The sequence below is a fragment of the Lycium barbarum genome, chromosome 7, assembly GCF_019175385.1.
Source record: "Lycium barbarum isolate Lr01 chromosome 7, ASM1917538v2, whole genome shotgun sequence".
NCBI lineage: Eukaryota > Viridiplantae > Streptophyta > Magnoliopsida > Solanales > Solanaceae > Lycium > Lycium barbarum.
In genome coordinates this window covers 132,376,772-132,396,157 of record NC_083343.1, presented here as the reverse complement: position 1 = coordinate 132,396,157, position 19,386 = coordinate 132,376,772, and the positions used below count along the sequence as shown (strand labels likewise).

Here is a 19,386-nt window from a genome sequence, read left to right as displayed (position 1 = left end):
CAATATTATACACTATTATACCCTCTGTCCTGCACCTACCGGTTTCTCCATCACCGACCTCAATCACCTTCGGCGACTCCCACCGCCGGTTATTTCATCTCCGCCACCTGCGCTCCACCACCACCTCGATGAGTTTTCTGATAGATCTAGATCTAGGTAATTTCTGACCAGATCTGAGCCACCGCAACAGAGGAGGCGGCGTCGGAAGTGAGTACAGCCCTCAGGCGATGGAAGAGAAGTCGCAGTCATTGTCGCCGGAAAACTTCCGGCGAGGAAGAGAAGTTGCAGCAGAGAGAGAGAGAGAGAGAGAGAGAGAGAGAGAGAGAGAGAGGGAGGAGGGAGTAATTCCGATGAGCTTCCGGGAAGACAGTGATCGACAATGGTGGAGATTGGGAAAAAGTTTGGGTCAGTTGTTGTAAGATTTAAAACTATGGGTCAATTTTGGTAACATTGATACACTAATTGATACAGTGTAATTATCTCTTTATTATATGTTGAGTATAATAGGGGGTGAAACTTTTTAGCTATCTAATTAATAATGTAACATCCCAAGATTAAACTAATTTGAAGAAATGCTCCAATCAAACAACATATTTTTTTTTTCATTTTGCATGCCCAAAAGGTAAGTACAAGAGGCACAACAAGTTGTTTTTATATTTATTGAAGATGCATAAACTTATTTACACCTTCATCATCCCTGGTTCATATGGGATACTAGTCTTTTTAACCCATCCATCAGTATTATCACCAGCTCTAAGCACAGCTCCAGGGGCAAATTTAGCAACAACATCTTGTGGAGGGTTCTTAATGTAATTCTTCCAAGTGACCCTTTTATCAGTATTTGCACCTGGACCCCTGTTTTGGTACTCTACAAAATACAAAGTCTCAAGTCCAAAGGTACCAGCCCATGGAATCCATCCTTCAGGATTAATGAATCCATCAATTTGAGATTGCATGACTATGGTCCTTGAGTACAACTTCGCCGGACGTCCGAGGAATGCCTTGTTGTGTGGTGGGTTGATTGCGACCAGAGCAGGCTCAGCTGTGATCGTGCAGTTCTGTATAATGATTGCACCTGTTCAAGTAGTGACAGAGTTAGAATTCTAACAAGTGGATTCAATTTCAAATAAATGTAATAATGACATCCTATCTAAGATTCGATCTTTACCATTATGTTAAAGTGATTCAAAAACTTATATAAAAGGCAGTATGGTGTACCAAGCTCCCGTTATGCACGAGGTTCAAGAAAGGACGGACCACATTGTGCTTTATTTTGCACAAATCTTAGTTGCATTTATGTAAGAGAGTCTTTTCATGCTTGAACCCGATGGATCCAAATTAGATTTGAACTTTATGGGTTCAGGATGGTTGAAATTTAATATTTATACATATTTGGTAAATGTTTTTTTAACACATACACAAGATTTTGAGTCAAATCTACTAGATTCGACTGAACGCATAGCCTACATTGTACATCCGCCCTAGAACTTGTGGCCTGCTGGTCACATGACCAATGGTACACGCATAATTGTCCATAAGCAATGCCAACATTTAAATAAGTGAACAAATAAAAAAAATCACTATACTGACAAGAGATGCCATTTTTTAGATTTATATCCAATATTTTTGTTCTGCATATTATCTATACATATTTAGTAGTAAAAGTTTTTGACGAACCGGTATCTCGTGACACCGCTTGTGGGCAAGCTATATTCGCCCTTTCATATGCTGGCAACTCTTCCATTGCGCCAAGACTCCATTCGATTCAAAAACTTTTATATATATAATACTATTATTTTTACCATATCTGTACAATTATAATTTTTTGACGCAAGGGGATATAATTCATTGAACTTAATTGACTCTAGCACTGACCTGTTCCGGTTGGGTTGCTTCTTTGCTGAGCCGCGATCGTGATGGCCTGTGTCTGCATCTCCTCGGGCTTTCTCGCGATCAACTTACAGTTCTGGAACACAGCTACTGCATCCCCGAAGATGAAGTCGATGGTTCCGGTGATAGTGCAGTCACGGTAGAACTGTCTGCCAATATGAGTCATAAGGGTGGATTGGTATCCATCAATCTGGCAGTTCTGGAATGTTGTCATTTCAGCCGAGACACGGAGTGCAACAGCTTCTTTTTTTAAGGGTCCTGCTGAGTTCTCGAATCCGATATCCTTAGCCACAAATCCTTCTCCGGAGATGGCTACAAAATTTGTATCAAATATCGGAATTTATGTTTATTGTGTTTCAGAAGTTAGTTGAGGAAATGTGTTGTTGATTCGTTATATGCAATGGTCGAATCAGAAATTTATATAACGAGATATGAAAGAACACTAGGATGTCACAATTAGGAATTTGAACTTATGATGTGAAGTAACTATTGAAACATTTACCATAATACTAGAATCTTCCTTTATGTCAAAGGGATTCAGCAAAATCCGAAAATCGCCATTTTTTAGACTTGTAATTGTAAAATAGGTACATATTTAGTCTCTGAAAATAGTCAATTCTGGAATCCATAACAATGTCATGGATTTCGAACTTAAAAAAAGTGAAACTCCATCACTGTATCCTAGACAAAATCTAGAAAATATCATGGAGTTTCATTCTTTTAAGTTCGAAATTCATGATAATAGTATCCAAGATCTTTACTTGTTTAAGTTGGAAATCCATGATATTGCCATGGTGTTTCCGCACCAAATGAGGGTACTTTTCAACGAAGTCTCAACAATGCTATTTTTTAATAATCGGTCTGAAAAGTGACTACCCCCATACAATTTTTATTGACTTCGCCTAAATTTGCCCCTGCTTATATGGTGTTAAACAATTTTTACAGCCTGAACTAACTTTTGAGTTGAATTAGGCTCAAGATACCAATATGTTAATATTTAGAATAAGAGGTTGGTGTTTCGGTATGCATCTACATATAATGACTGCAATGATCAATACTTACTAACAGTGGCAGTAAGCAAAATTGGGAGACCATCAAGGTAATTTTTGTTGCCAGTTATCTTGGTCTTGGTTGGGCCTTCACCAATAAAGACAACATTGGCCATTGTATTGGTAACTTGAACAATTTCATTGTAAATACCAGCCTTGATAAAGATGACATAGGGTTGGGCATTGTTTGGGGGCACTGTTTTAAGAGCCTCATTGATAGATTTGTGTTGTCCACTGCCATCTTGGGCCACCACAACATTGGGCTTGAGGGATGAGACTTGAAGGAGCTTTCGGTTACCTGCAGAGACAGATTCAAAATTTTAATTTCATGAGTTCGGTTCTTAGTCTAAAAAGAAACAATTTTATTAAAAAATAAACAAAGAATTTCTGGTCATGAACGGAAAGGCATGAACTGTGCAAGACGTCCTTTCAGTGGAAATGTCGTGTGACTCGGAGCGTAGATCAGCGACCACATCGAGAAAAGAGGGAAGCCCGTCATAGAGCAATATACTATAAGTAGAAGATTGACGGCCTGAGACAAGGCAGTCTCTCTCAGGTAAGATGACCAATTTCTCTTCTTTATTTTTTATTTCAGCTTTATTCCAGGGGTCCAGAAGGCTAGAACTGGGCTTCCAACCGTGTAGGAAGGCTCACCCTAGCCAACTATAGCAACCCCATCCCCAACTTTAGGTGATAAGCTTTTTTATTATTATAATATTTAGCTTTATGGAGCCTAACATTACCTGCTTCGACGGTTAATAATCGTCTGTTAGTGATGCCTAGGCCTTGCAACCCGACCATTTGTTCCTCGAAGTTGCTGATGATTTCAAGGGCAACGCTAGAAAGCTCGTTGGCGGTCTTCAGGAGATTCTTCATTTTCTCGCCCGTATCACCGGTTGTGTTGGCGAACGCATCTATACAGGTCTCCTCGAAAGTGACAGCAGAGCTAAGCCATGACCTAACATCATAAATGTACTCCTTGATCAACTTGTTGAGGTCATTACTGTCAATTTTCGAAAAAGACCTCTTGATTTCTTCGATCGAACGGTCAAGAACTTCATCACAAATTTTTAATGCATCCTTAGTCCTTGGATCATTTGCAGCTTCTTTAAATGGAGCTGAATTCTTGATTGAACTAGCAATTTCATTAATACTGCTATCAAATGCTTGTTTAATTAATTCCTTTGGATCACTTGTATTTTTGGCTGAATTAAGTGATTTTTCACATGTTTCTTTATATTGAGTTGGTTGACACATGGCTTCCACTGATTTGCTAGAAGTTGAAACTTGGGTCCCACTAGAATCATCCTTTCTTGTAAGAGTAACAGCAGTACCAACAACACATGCCACTAAAAGAATCGAAGCAATTCCAGCAATTGCTACCTTCCCTTTTCCACCTTCTGCCATTTTTACTTAATTTTTTTTTTTTGGGATTTTTATAATGAATGGATAGTTGTTATTTCTTCAATTAAGTTTTGTTTTTGTTTAAAGCAGAGCATATGGGGATTTTTAACGAATTTCTGTGATTCCCCTGGACTCTGCCAGTGTAAAGAAATTAAACTCGTATGTCAGAAACGAGGTACATATTTATAGTATTGACACACAAGAAATAAGGGGATTATCAGTTGGTTCTGTTAACAAATTTGTGGAAAACAGTTTGTTTGTTTATTTGGTTGTGATAGAATTCAGGTTTACCATTGACTCATAATTGGAATTCTTCTGTTTAATTTTTCAATTAATTGCTTTGTTTCTTTCCACTCCATTCATTTTCTTTTTTCTTTTACCCACCACAAAACTTATTCATATCTATTACTCCACTAATTTCTTTATTTTTGGCCCTTTTTTGTGGGTTAATTTGTAATGTATTCCGTTTGTTTCTAACAAGTTACTACAATTCTTTTTTCCTTTTAAATTTCCTTCTTATAATTATATCATTTTTCACATTTACATTAAAGAAAATGCCAACCACCTTTTTTTTTTGGTGAATTGAGTAGTTGAATTGAAAAGCATATAGTAATACATAAAAGATCATATCTTGTTCTTAGATGGAAGATTACTGCCTGAGGGAGTAACGGTTATTCCAGTGAAGCATTTCGTTTATTCCCCAAAATTTGGGGGCCCAATTTTTTAAATAATAGTGATTTTATGGTTTTATTTCCGCTTACATAATATTGTTATTTGTAGAAAAATAAGTAAGATCTTTATAAAAAGGAAATAAGAAAAAAACTGTCTACTTTTTATGATAGAAATATTTTAGTATTTTGAATTAAACTACTCACATCTTCATATTAATAAGTAAAAAATTATACAACAACATCTAACGAATTGCATTGCAAACACATGGTTAACATCTTATTAACTTGAATTAATACTTACTAATAATATAAATAATAGTAATAATATTATTATGTGAAGTTAAAGACTTTATACTTTTTAAGAATACTACACTATAAATAACAAGTGTGGAATAAAAATTGGCCTTGTTTTATTATTTATAGATTTTTTTCCCATTACTATTAGTACCCCACTAAACACAATATGAAAGTTGAGCTACCCTTGATTTAGGGTTCCATTTATATTTACGTATCAATTAATAATACCCAACTAAACACTATACAAAATATGGATATTGTCTCTCTCTCCTTTTGTTCTTATAAACTTTGTACTTCAGTACAACACAAGCAAGCATGTCGACGCCCAACTGTGCGCTATTCAAATTTATTAGATAGTAATAATAATTAGTATCTTTTGAGTGTAACATCAAACCTTATTCTGGGTTGTTGTTCTTTTACTTTTGTGTTCTGTGTCTATTGTATTCTCTTGTGTTTAAGAAGAGAATTATGCATAGTAGCTAAGTATAATATTGCATTCTAACTGTCTCAATATCTATGTTTATACTATCTCCACATAGTTTAGGTACTAGATGGGTAAAAACAATAGTTGCTAAAAATGTTAAGATCCGTAGTCCAAGATATGTGGATATTATTCATGGTCTCATTTCCACCTTCAAAAGAAAAAAAAAATATACACAGTGTGGAAGGGGAAGAAATAAAGAAAGTGGATCAACGTAAAAGGAAAATGAACCATGCAGATGTTGTACCTACACCAAAAATACATTGTCGCATTTTCCTTCTACGTATTTGTGCATTAAATATTTACCTGAACTTACCATATGTGAAATTGTTGATCAACATTAAATACGAACTCCATAGAAACAATTTCAACAAGAAAGTAAGTTAGAGAAAGAAGAAAAACCCAAGTAATTAATCATGAACTATTTCATGGATAATAGTGAATCCTTCGTGTTTTGATGTTTTCGCGGTTGGGTTATGATCACATCTCTCTGTTTCTAGAGTTAGCCAAAAAGCTCAGCCAAGTAATTTCAGTTGTCTACTTATTTTTTTTAGATGTTGGACATCCTATTGACTGAGCCAGGCTTATTAATTACGTTCTTGATTTTGTGTGGGCCCACATCCTCATATAATTCATTGAAGACTCCATTCTTGAGCGAGAAGTATGGTGTGAGTTTACAGCCGGTGCAATTTCTCTTATTCTTCCTAGAATTGTTAATACAGGCCCCACAATGGCTTGTAGTTGGGCTAATATAGGATTTGTAGTTGGGGCTAATACAAGATTGGGATTTTGGGAGGGTTGTGTAAGTAGAATAGAAATTCATATTATTCGGAGGGACCTCGTGATTACGAGATGGTCATGGTATGGAAGTTGGATAATTGGCAGTGCGATTACGAGATAGAGTCTTGATTACCAGATGGAGTGTCTTCCATTAAAGCAAATTTCTTGATGATTCTTGGAGTTTGGAGTAAAGTAAATGACGGGGAGTTAAAAAAAGATTCAAATATGGTAAAGGTAACAAAGAAGTTTCTATTTACTGACCAAATATTGAGAATTAAACTAGAATGCAGCTTGATTACTCATGTTGCTGCATTTTTACGAGATCATTTAATAAAAATATGAATTAAATCTAAAATTAGTGTTATATTTCCTTTATTTTTATTCCATGATCAACAATATGACCGTTCAATTTTTCTTTTCTTGTTTTTCTTTTAGTTTAGGTCTCTGTGGTTATAATGGAAATCTATATATAATATAAAGCTAGGCATAGATAAGGTGATGTGACACCTTTCTATGACCATCAATTGCATTTATCCTTTTTCTGTTTTTTTTTTGAAATTTTTTCTATTTTACCTTTATTTTCCTAATAATCAAATATTGCATCAAATGTTAGTTATGTATATGCTTAATGGTTATCATACTGAAACGTTTCATTAAATTACATTTTAAAAGTGCTCTTAACTAACCTATAAACGAGTGATGTAAATAACCTGTATGTGGATGATTGATTTACCTCCCCTCCACTGTGTAGGTTATGCATATTCCAAATTAAACGTGCTTTAATAACCTGTAATTAAATGGGTGGTTCCATCTTCTATGTAGGTCTCTACATATTCGAAATAACCATATTATAAATAGAGGCTAAGAATGAATTAGTTTTTTTCTACATCCTTGTAAGCATTTGCTGCATTTTGCATTTTCTGTTTATGCCATTATTTACTCTTAGCTTCGCAAGGATGATTACAAGATAGTATCTGTTCTTTTTGTTTTCTCAATTCATAACAATTTTTCCTTCTTGACAATTTTTATTTTCTTGATCTTAATTCATTTATCTTCCTTAATTTCAGTTATCTAACTATTTGACTTTTCATATGGCGTTAGTAATAGACTAATAGTATTGTAAATTTTTAGGTGAAGGTGTTGTTTGATGGCAAAACTCCCTCCTCCCCAATTTAGTTGGTGGTGGTCGGATTTCGAGAATTAAACGAGTTTATCTTTGACATTATTCTCTTGAATGCCTTTTAAATTATAAATTATTGTGAGTTGAGTACCTTTTACATAGTTTTTAAATATATAAATTTTATTCCAAAAATTTTAAGATTCTATATCCGAATTTACTATCACAATTAAGAATTTTGATTCTAAAAGTTATAATTATGACACATAAATTGAGGCAGTGAAAGTACTATTTTGAATGATGAGTATAAAAGGCTAACGAAGCTTATCTAAATTTTGAATGTTCATCTAAAAATCAAGTTACATAAGGTATATGTTTTTATCGTGTGTTTTACTCCACAGTGCAATATATCCATAGTTGTTCTAATGTTTATTTTGACTCATGTTTGCTTGTAATTTTTCTAGGGAAATAAAGGAAAACGAGTCCTAAGATAAGTTGTTCAGTTAGGAGAGAAAAGTTTTTTCATCGAGAATGATTCATTGCGGCGGCTTTTATGGACCTCTGCGAGAAAATTCACTTGAATATAGATTCCTATTTTCTATTATTAGCACATTAGCAGTAACATTTCTAATCCTTTCAAATTAACATTCATAGTCCAATTGATATGACATATTTTGACATTTTCTTAAAGTTAAAGATTTCTTTTATGCTCAAAATCCGAATATTGTGCATATATCTATTTTGAACGAGGCTTGCAAGCAACTGCTATTGTACATATCTCTGAATGAGTACTTGAATTGGATTTAATTTAAAATTGAATTAAAAAACGCCCACTTGGTGCAAGGCATTTGACGTTTTGTTGAAGGTTAAAGATTTTTCTGCACTCGAAATTCAAATATTGTACATATATATTTTTAAAATTAAGCCCGCAAGCAACTGATATTATACATACATTTATAATGCTCATACATATATCTATAAATGAGCATTTGAGTTGAATTTTATGTATCAACCAAATATTTGAAATTATTGCACACAAATTGTAGGTTAGTTGTATGTGGAGTTGTGGATATATACTTTACTTGGCAAAAAAAAAAATGTATATATGAAATTTGACGACATGAGTGAATATAACCAACAATAAGATCGTTGTTTTGTTTTCTTATGTTTTTAGTTTTGTTAGTTTTTATTTGTGTTTCTTTTATTTGAATTTTAAAATTAGTTATCTTTAGTAGAAAATCCAGTAATAAATAAATACAGTTCATCTAAGCTCCAACTCCAATAAAAATATCACCTTTTTTATTTAATCAATGTACTAAAATTAAAATTGATCCATTTTATCTCAACTAACTTAATAAAATTATTATTTAAAAAATTATTAATATTTTTATAGCCGCGCGAAGCGCGAACATTTTCGCTAGTAATTCAATAATTGTCTCCACGGATGCGTGAAATCTTATTTTAAGTAACTTGTTGATTTTGGTCTTGAATTATGTGTGTTCACACTTCACATCGAGCACTCCTTTTTTCTCGTCAAAGTCGGAAAAAAAAAAATAGAAAATAATCTAGAGAAGATTTGGTTGTTCCAAACCATTTTGATTTGATTTCTAACCAATACTTTTGTTTTTCATTTTTCCTCGCAGAAAAAAATTGTAGTTTCCAATTTATTCGTCTTGTAAAAGGAAAAAAAAGACAAAGCAATTCTTGCCTACGCATCCGTTCCGCTCTTAATTAACTTATAGCTAGGCCCTTCAAGTTGTTGGAATATCCTATACACCTCTAAAGTTGTATTCACTCCATCTTAAATTATATGTCATGATTCTCGTTTACACGTCCCTTAAGAAACATTAACTAGGATGAATTTTGACTATTTTACCCTTATTTTATGTTTTAATATATAATCTCTCTTCATTGAATATTTACTCTATTTATGTATCATCCATAAATAGGCTTGAGAGTTCAAACAAAAAATTATGATATCTTCAATGAAGTTGTTTTCATGCCCAGTATAGTTAGAGCTTTCTTGAAGTTTGATCAAGATGAGATGCCCAATTTTAGATTCAAATACAGGAGGAAACATTACCATATTATTGATGGAATTTCCTTAACTTAGTTTTGGTGTTTCTGTTGTGACATATTTGTATGTAGTGACCTCTTGCAAGCCTTTTCAGACTGACATAGTTAGGGACGTGGCCCTCAATCTTTTGCCCATCAATCCCTCTCCTGTATTGGGCTTCGTCAACCTAAGTATTGTAATAGAGGCCAAGGTATATGTCCTCTTCCGTGTAATTATAATTTTTGAAATATACATGTTGGAGTCAAGCCAAACTCCTCCATCACGATGATAAAATCTTATTAAAAAAAAAATGCTGCATTTATGATTTACCAAGTAAAGTGACAAGTAAGATACTTGTATTTAACCATTCACATAAAAATGTAAGTTTTAATGATGAATCATAATTAACAAGTGCATTGGGGTTCATTAAAGAAATAGATTGACTTAAAATTACTTAAAAAAAGAATCAAAGAAGGTCCAAAAAACTCAGAAATCCGAGGGAAGGAGTTCAAGATTGAATATACCTAATCTTTCACAAAATCACATGAATAAATCAGAAGGTTAGACTTTGTTCGCTATAAAAATGACGAAATACATCAAAGGAGGCGGAAAGGGTTATGAACGGGGAAGAAAGAGAAATATTGTACAAAATGGTGGGACACCTTATTAGCACCAGATGTCGCATTTAGTAAAAGTCGCATTAATTCATCGAGTGCGACTTATAAATTGCATTTATCAAGCGTGACTTATAAATCACGTTTGTCTGGTGCAATGGGAAAATAACATAATAATACGACTCTATATTACAAATTATAAAAACATTTTTTTTTATTTATAAAATATATAATTAAAATTACTAAATATATCAGATTTGAGCTTAATGTGACTTTCCACGATTTTAGGCCTTTTTTTAGGAAGAGAATCTGAATTTTAAAATGTAGACTTAATTTTAGAATAGTTACAATTCAGTTTCTTCATCTTTACAAAAAAGATTTTTTTTTCTCTCTCTCAATCTCTCTCTCTTCCCTTTATAGCGGTTCATTAACACCATTCTCTCTCTCTTCCTTTTTTTTGTCTTTTTTCTTCAATTGCCAGTGCTACAGTAGATATTAAATTGCTAACAACACCCATTATGGAGTGTGTTTGTAAGCAAACAATTTAATATGAATTATCAAGTTAATGGCGGGGACACCCTTTCCATGATACCAATAGCGGTCCTGTTTGTATGAATGTTGTATAATTTAGGTATATTTTTGGATATAAACATGAGTCATATTTTTAGTATTTGTTCATACATGTGTATGAAAAGTGTATGAAAACCGGATTGTATCAATTTTGAGATATATTTTGAAAACCGAATGTATGAAAATATTAAATATGGTATGAATTTCGTATAGAAAATGGTATTTATAAATTATATATGGGCTTTTGGTCATGTGTGTATGAATGTTGTATAATTTAGGTATATTCTTGTATATAAACACGAGTCATAATTTTTAGTATTTGTTCATACATGTGTATGAAAACCAGATTGTATCAATTTTGATATATATTTTGAAAACTGAATGTATGAAAAATATTATATATGGGTATGAATTTTGTATAGAAAATGGTATGTACCGTAATTCTACTGTGTATAATTCCTAAAAAAAAAAAAACACAAACAACAGAGAAGCTTCAAATTATTCTTCAATATGAAATCTGATATCAAGAGAATATGCCGCTTAGTGGAATCAATTTCAAACTGCCATATTTATGGTGAAATTGGGGAGAGAAAAGCGTAGCGAGATATTATGGGGAGAAAGATATGAACGGTTACTGTGTGATTTTTGGTTTATGCTTTACCGTATATTTTTTTTTACTGTATTTGTTATTTTATATAGGTTTTGTAAATTTTCTAATATTAGCATTTGTAAACTTAAAAGTATGTCATATTTGGTAAATATACCCTCTATCTATGTTCATATATGTTTTTCTCCCTTGTATTCGCCAGGCTTGACTTATAATCACATTCATCTAGTGCGACTTATAAATCACATGTAGGTAAAAAACTAAAAATCAGCTTAAGTTGGTTAATACGTTTAAGTTCGTTCAGCTCACACAGGCAGGATGATTGCACATCATAGCCTTATAGGTCGTATTAACCCTATAATAAGTCTAAGCTAGTCCACAACATTTTCTCCCCCTATATACATAAAAGAATCGAATCTGTTTATATTTTAACAATATAATAATTTTTCTGATTATTGTATCAACAACCTAGGTCTTGGATAGATTTCAAGCGGGCTTGAACTATTTTGTTCGATCTTCAGCTAACCTAAGCTGCTAAAGGAACGAGCTCTAAATGGACATTTTCAGCTAGTTTAGAATTTATGAGTCCGAATTTAAATTCGTCAAAAGGCATCACTTATCCTTTTATTTAAATTTTTCAATCACTATTTCTTTCTCCTATTAACTGTAGTTTGTCCTATATTTCTCTGCTTTTTTTGAGGGCCCGAATTAAGAAATACATATCGAACGAATTCACAATTAATAAACGTGATTGAGAAACATAAGGAAGAAAAAGGAAACTTAATTAATAAACGTGATTGAGAAACACAAGGAAGAAAAAGGAAACTTACTCATGATGATGTCTGGCAAGGTGTCATAGAAAGATGTTGAAATACAACTTACACATTTAACCACATTTTGAAAGAAAAAGTTAATGCTTTTTCTGCCTAGCCATTTGGCATTCATTTCATCTTCTCATAAATAAATATCACATTCCTTCACTGAACCAAAGAAAAGGTTATCAATCTCATCTTTCTCACACAAAATCCACGTGATACACATGACCACTCAGTCTACTCCTTCTGTAGTAGGTCGACCTACACTTATGTTGAAGTATGTCTTATGCATTTAGCCACATTTTGAAAGAAAAAAATTACTCCACCGTTCTAATTTATATGATACTTTTCGATTTTGAGAGTCGATTTGATTAAATTTTATAGCTAAAGTATTATATTAACTCAATGTTTTAAAATTAAAATTTATATATTTGAAAACAAAAAAAAAAACCCTCCATTCTAAAAAAAAAATACCACTTTAGCAAAAAATCACACCTATTAAGAAATCAATAAATACTATGTTGAGTTTACTAGACTACCCTATATGTGTTAGATACTTTTTGAGCATATTTGACTATTAATCAACAATTTGAAGTGACTTTCTATCATATTCTTGATAAACTAGCGTCTGTATAATAGATGTAGGAACATTTGTTTGGGAAGTAAGAAACCCTTTTGACACCTCTTCATCTATTTCTCGATGTGAAAATTAGAGCCAGGGGTTGATCTTTGAATAGGAAGAAGAGTGGATCTGCAATATTAAAGAGGACTACTTCTTTAATGCTAGAGACATAGCTGGAAACAAGTGTCAGTGTTTGTCTTGAATTCTTAATGTGACACTTCAGACGATTTTTTTTTTACTAAGGTGATACTTATTATGGGACGGAGGGAGTATGAGTTACAACTTTTCTCATATCAATTTAGTGAAAAAATATATCTTAAAATATTGATGAAAGTTCATACAGTTTAAATCTCGAAAATTAAAAACTGTCACTAAGACTAGGGAGTATCCTTTTTCTGGCTAGCCATTTGGCATTCATTTAATCTCTCCTAAATATGACTTACGCATTTACAGCCCGTTTGGATTACCTTATTTTAGGTCTTTTAAGAAAAGAATAACTTTTAAATACTTTTATAATATTTGATTAAAATAAAAAAATACTTTTAAATATTTATCTTTAAGCTAAATAATAAAAATAACTTATGACTTTTTAAGAGTCATAAGCTCATCCAACCACGCTGTTTAGTCACATTTCCAAGGAAAAAGGGTGTCCTCTTTATGGCTAGCATTTGGAACTCATATCATCTTTGTCTTAAAGTCCCAATCACAGTATCACATGACCACTCAACTTTACTCTTTTTGTACTCGCGTCACCACGCGCTTACCATCTACTTATGTTGAAGTATGCCTTACGTATTTACCCACATTTTGAAGCAAAATAATAATTTCATTGTTTCAATTTCGTCTCAATTTATATGATACTCATTATTTTTTTAATCGATTTAAGTAAACATTAAAGCTAAATTCGATTAGATTGACTCGATATATTAAAATTAAAATTATATATTTAAAAACTACTATTGGTTGCAACTTTAATTCATATTAATTTGATGAAATTACATCTTAAAATATTAATCAAATTTATACATTTTGAATATCGGGGAAGCAAAAGTATCATAATACCTCCTATCAAACAACTCCTACAGACCAAAACAATCCAATCTCTATACATTAACACTCTGTTTGAATGGTTATTACGTATTGTCTCATAATGTATCGTATCATATCGTATTGCATTGTTTTGATTAATACAACGTTTAGATAGATCATATCGTTTTCTGTCGTTACATAATGTCCGACATCCACAATTAGAAGAATAAACCTACAAGAAAAATAGGGTACCGTGTAGATCTATCATAAAAATGTAGGATGAAGGAAACTATAATTATTAGATAATAAATAAAGACAAAATAAATAAGGTAACAATGCGATAACACGAAATCCATCGTTATAAAACTAGACCCTTCGTGGTTAATTAACAATAAATTTAATGATACGATACAATAAAGTTAAAGTATCAATCAAAACAAATACTCCCTTCGTCCTAATTTACGTGATATAGTTTGACTGAACACAAAAATTTAAGAAATAAAAAGAGACTTTTGAATCTTGTTATCTAAAATAAGCCAAAGATATTTGTGTAGTTATAAATCATCTCGTTAATCGTAAAAGGTAAAATTTAAAACTAAATTGTTACCAAATAAGAAAATATCTTATTCTTTTTTTGATAAATTAAAAAGGAAAGTATATCACATAAATTAGAATAGAGGGAGTATTATATTTAAATTAACACCACAACACAATACAATACTCCATCCGGATAAAAAAAAATGTCCACTCAGCCTTTTTTTCTTGGGTCAAAAAAAGTATCCACTTATTAAATCAAGAAACAATTAATCCTATCTTTCCAGATTTGTTTCTATTAAGTGTTATGTGATCAAATCTCAATGCCTATTTAATTATGAATAATTTAATCAATTTACATATTTTTTTCTTGAAGTGAGTAATTTTTCGAGGGATGTGTAAACGGCTAAGTATACTCTTTTTTTGATCGAGAGAGAATAGTACAATAGATAATAACCATCCAAACAAGCCTAAACACACTTATCAATGTCATCTTTCAATGTCTCTCACCTAAGCAAAACAGGTAGTAGTAATTATCAATGTCATCTTTCTCACAACACAATATGCACGTGGTACACATGACCACTCACTTTACTCCTGCTGTACTATTATTATTAACTCCACCGCCACCTCACGTGCGTGTCCCCACGCTCTTACGGCCTACTTATGTCGCAAACTCCGTCACTCTTCCTCGTTCATTCCGCTTCTCTTCTTTTCCTCGCCGGAATTACTTTTTCCGGCCAAATTTCACCATGCCTTCAGCCTTCACCGCCGTAGATTCCGCCGGCGATGACGGCGAACTGAATCTTCCTGTGGAACTTTCCGATGACTCTGATTTTGATCGAATTGTATCATCCGATGGATTAATCTCTGTTTGCGGATTTGGTTCTCTCCTATCAGGTCAAAATCAAATCGTTACACTTACTATCCTTAAATAATTTTTAATTTTGCAGAATATTTTCGTATATTTGTATGTTTGTCAATTGATCAATATTATAATATATAGAGATAATGCTAAAAAAGTCACTTGAAACTGTGGCATTTTTTGGGAGTTTCTACGCGAAGTATGAATTGTTTGCATTTATCACCAATGCAGTATTTACTAAAACACACTTTCTTGCGAGATAATTTTAGTTTTTTCTTAAAAGAATAATTAATGTAGTTCACACTTATCTTTTAGAGATAATACTCAAAAAAACACTTGAAAGTATCTCATTTTTTTAGAGTTTCTACCTGAACTATCAAGTGTTTGCATTTCTTGCTTGAACCATCACCGATGCAGTATCTATTAAAACACACTTTCTTGCGAGATAATTTTAGTTTTTTCTTAAAAGTATCTCTGTTTGTGGCTTTGGTTCTCTACTCTCAGGTCAAAATCAAATCATTACACTTATCCTTAACTTTGATTATTTTGCAGAATATTTGAGTATACTTGTATGTTTGTCGATATTCATCACGTAGAAATATTTGATATACCAGAATTACAATTTGTAATACTTTTTTGAATGTCAAAATTTTAGTTCCTGAAAAATAATTAATGTAGTTCATGCTTATCTCCGTTTGCGGTTCTCTACTCTCTGGTCAACTCACACACTTATTCTTAACTTTAATTTTTGGAGAATAATTTAGTATACTTGTGAAGGGGAGCCTTGGCGTAACTAGTAAAGTTGCTGCCATGTGACCAGGAGGTCACGGGTTCGAGCCGTGGAAACAGCCTCTTGCAGAAATGCAAGGTAAGACTGCGTGGTACGGCCCTTCCCCGGATCCCGCGCATAGCGGGAGCTTAGTGCACCGGGCTGCCCTTTTTTTTTTTTTTAAAAATTTAGTATACTTGTATGTTTGTCGATATTTAGACTGTTGAAATTTGCTCAATAGTATTTTTTTTTCACCACTTTGAATATTTGATAAAGTAGAATTGCACTTATTATACTTTTTTTGTGTACTAATTAAATATCTTACTTTTAGTTCTTAAAAAAAAAAAAAAAAAAAAAAAACCCTAAGGTAGTTCATACTTTGATTTTGGAGAATATTTTAGTGTACGTTTGATGATGTTTGCACTGTTGAAATGTGATTAGTATTAACTATTTTTATCACCAATTTGGACATTTGATATAGCAAAATTGTAATTTATATTACTTTTGTGCAGTTTTTAAGTATCTAAATTGTAGTTTCTTAAAAGATAATTAATGTAGTTCACACTTAGTTAAATTAACGTGGAAAGTGCCAAATGATCTGTGACAAAGCGAGTTGCGATATACTCTTGTCTCTGTGGAAATTGATGTTGTGTTGTTGGTAGAACAGAAAGGAGTGCTCGGAGTACATTTCCAGATCTGATCAACTTCAGAGTAGGGAAATTGAGTGGATTTCGGAGAGTTTTTGCTCATTCAGCGCCTATTTTCTTCGAGCGTGGGATAGCTAAACCTGAAACCAAGGTGCCTTACATTCACTAAAAGTACAATCTTAAATATTGTTTGGTTTGCTCAGAAGGTGCAGACAAAGCAGAAAATGTCTCTGTCATGCTTGACTCTTGATATATTTAACGGATATTAGAAAGAAGAATGAAACTGAAATTAAAATAAAATTTCTCAACCACAAAATTCTGTCAAAGATACTACTACTACTACCACCAACTTTTGATGGCTTTACATAATTACTTATCAGTAGAATCTTCTGGCAATGAAAAGGTGAAACAAACCGGAACCTAGAGAATAGTCTCTGCTATAATCGTTTTAAGTCGTTTTTCCTTGAATCTGGAAGGAGGACAAATGCTTCTGGAATTAGGTTGTAGAAAAAACTGGAAATGAGAGATTGGTATAAATAAGCCTTGCAGACCATGTGTAATTAGAGTTCAAATCCCAGTATGGCAGTATATGCAAAAAAAGTGAAGTGATTTCTTCCTATCTGTCTTAGTCTTGGTGGAGTAGAGTTATCCGATACTACCTGTATTTGAGAGAGGTCGCAGGTACCGGGTGGATTAGTTGAGGTGCGCGCAAATTGGTTTGAACTCCATGTTTATCAAAAATAAAAATGAAAGGATGCTCAGTCTAACTATCTGTTTAAGTTGAGAAAGTATCAGTCCCTGGTTGTCATTTTGTTGAACTTCTTTAACAAACCTCTCTGAAATGGAAGAGTTAGATTAGCTTGATTTTTGTTATTGTGCATTTGAGGTATCAGGAAAACCATCACTGTTAAAAAACTATTGCTGCTTTTCGAATTACTCTCAGACAGACTGTAGAAATTTGAAATTTGTTTAGGACTGACTTTTATTGAATGGAATGTTACTATATTTCCAGGAAATATCAAGCTTGAGTGTGGAGCCCTGTGAAGGGGAAAGTCTTATAGTTACTATCTTTGAAATTCAAAGATCAGAGGTAATGTCTTAGCAATTATTCATTTTTAGTTGAGATCTTGATGTGATTACTCTGTTTTCTAACTTCTTCTCTATAAAGGCCAGATCCCAGCATTTATTGAAAGGGAGCACGAGTTTCGGTTTTTAGCTGTGAGACCTTCGATAATCTTTCCTTCTCTATCCTTTCTCTAACTACATAAAACAAAATGTAACTTCAATTCATGTGACTAATATCAGTATTTTTTTTTTTTTTAGGTAATCCCAGAAACATTAAATGGATTGTTTTACATCAATCCAGCAGTAAGCACCCTGAGACTGCTTGGCCTTTTACCAATAAGTTGTCTTCCTGATCCTATTCTTTGTATTATCTCTTAATGCAGATAATTTGTGCCCGTTATAGTGATGAGGAGTATCTGAAAACTAGATGCAGAGGTAGTCTTCCTATCAGTAGGGCACTTGCTTTCTGTTTGTTAGTCTAACTGCTTTAGTTTACATACTTCTCTATCTAAGTTACAACCTTTTGGGCGAATTTTTACCATATAACTTAGCATTTATATTAATTATGAGGAGAAAAAGTGTAGTGATTCACTTGCATTTGTGGTTATATTGGTGGAAATTTCTTATTGTAATGCTTGTTAGTTTGAGTTTTATCTGTATCACTCTTATAAGTTGCAAGCAGTTTCATATCTTATCTTTAATTTTATCATTAGGTGATAAAGACATCTTCTTCCAGCGGTATGGACGATATAATATTGACAAGATTTGGCGAGATGATTTATTACCCTGCCGGGTCTATCTCCGTCATTGGTTAGTTCCATAGAGTACTTATTAGTGCAAACCATATTCTTGTTTGAAACTTGTTTCCTCGAATATCTGAGTTCTGAGATTATTTGGATTTCGTACTTATTGGAAATATTTTTTTTCCTTTTCACAAAGTGAATTTAGCTTTTAAGTGATTAAACATTGTGATTTTGTAGTGTTCTGGCAGCTCAGAATCTTGGTGATCTTGCCTACGATAATTTTCTTGATCATACCTTCCTTGGCGACCGTAGAACAACAATACGCGAGTACTTCTCAACAACTGGTTCTGGAATCATGGAAGAGGAGCCTCCCGACTTGTTAAAAGAACGATATGGCGGTTAAGTTGAATGGTGAATGACATTGTCGATTGATAGTTATTTTATTAGATGTCAATAATTGACACTAAATTGAGAGGTTTTTAAGCAACTTTGCTCACTAACTCCATATTAGGTATGAGCAACTGTAAGTACATCAGAAACGTATGTGATTGGCATCACAAGTAGACTGCATATCATATGTTGAAGAAACTTTTGACTTGTCTACAAAACTGTACTGTAAAAGCAGTAATGCGATTAGACTGGTAGATGTGAGGTTGTTTCCCTCTCTTTTCCGCTTAAGTCATTTTCCTTTTGAACGAGCACAAATTAAGATTTGATGCTTATGAATTTCTATAAGGACCTCAAGTTAACTTTAATAGTAA

General features: G+C 32.9%; 2 protein-coding genes across 2 annotated transcripts; one reads left to right on the top strand and one right to left on the bottom strand.

Moving 5' to 3' along the window:
* Positions 1-462: 462 nt before the first annotated feature.
* On the bottom strand, positions 463-4,497 carry LOC132602684 (pectinesterase-like). The gene is made up of 4 exons (XM_060315480.1): positions 3,683-4,497; positions 2,953-3,237; positions 1,876-2,202; positions 463-1,075 (listed from the first exon to the last, which is right to left on the bottom strand). Exons 1-4 carry the CDS (start codon positions 4,344-4,346, stop codon positions 681-683), a joined length of 1,671 nt encoding a protein of 556 aa, XP_060171463.1. The 5' UTR covers positions 4,347-4,497; the 3' UTR covers positions 463-680.
* A 10,544-nt stretch (positions 4,498-15,041) lies between these two features.
* Positions 15,042-19,285, top strand: LOC132604511 (uncharacterized). The gene is made up of 8 exons (XM_060318052.1): positions 15,042-15,436; positions 16,838-16,968; positions 17,830-17,907; positions 17,991-18,035; positions 18,141-18,185; positions 18,266-18,317; positions 18,596-18,692; positions 18,863-19,285. Exons 1-8 carry the CDS (start codon positions 15,076-15,078, stop codon positions 19,026-19,028), a joined length of 975 nt encoding a protein of 324 aa, XP_060174035.1. The 5' UTR covers positions 15,042-15,075; the 3' UTR covers positions 19,029-19,285.
* The last annotated feature ends 101 nt before the right edge of the window (positions 19,286-19,386 follow it).

What these genes read in the sequence shown, in the direction of transcription:
- LOC132602684 (XM_060315480.1), bottom strand. Translation starts at nt 4,346, where the DNA reads ATGGCAGAAGGTGGAAAAGGGAAGGTAGCAATTGCTGGAATTGCTTCG. An exon ending in ATTATTAACCGTCGAAGCAG is followed by an intron (nt 3,238 to 3,682) that starts GTAATGTTAGGC and finishes CTGTCTCTGCAG; the next exon opens with GTAACCGAAAGCTCCTTCAA. An exon ending in AAGCAACCCAACCGGAACAG is followed by an intron (nt 1,076 to 1,875) that starts GTCAGTGCTAGA and finishes CTACTTGAACAG; the next exon opens with GTGCAATCATTATACAGAAC.
- LOC132604511 (XM_060318052.1), top strand. Translation starts at nt 15,076, where the DNA reads ATGTCATCTTTCTCACAACACAATATGCACGTGGTACACATGACCACT. An exon ending in TTGAAATTCAAAGATCAGAG is followed by an intron (nt 17,908 to 17,990) that starts GTAATGTCTTAG and finishes TATAAAGGCCAG; the next exon opens with ATCCCAGCATTTATTGAAAG. An exon ending in ACGAGTTTCGGTTTTTAGCT is followed by an intron (nt 18,036 to 18,140) that starts GTGAGACCTTCG and finishes TTTTTTTTTTAG; the next exon opens with GTAATCCCAGAAACATTAAA.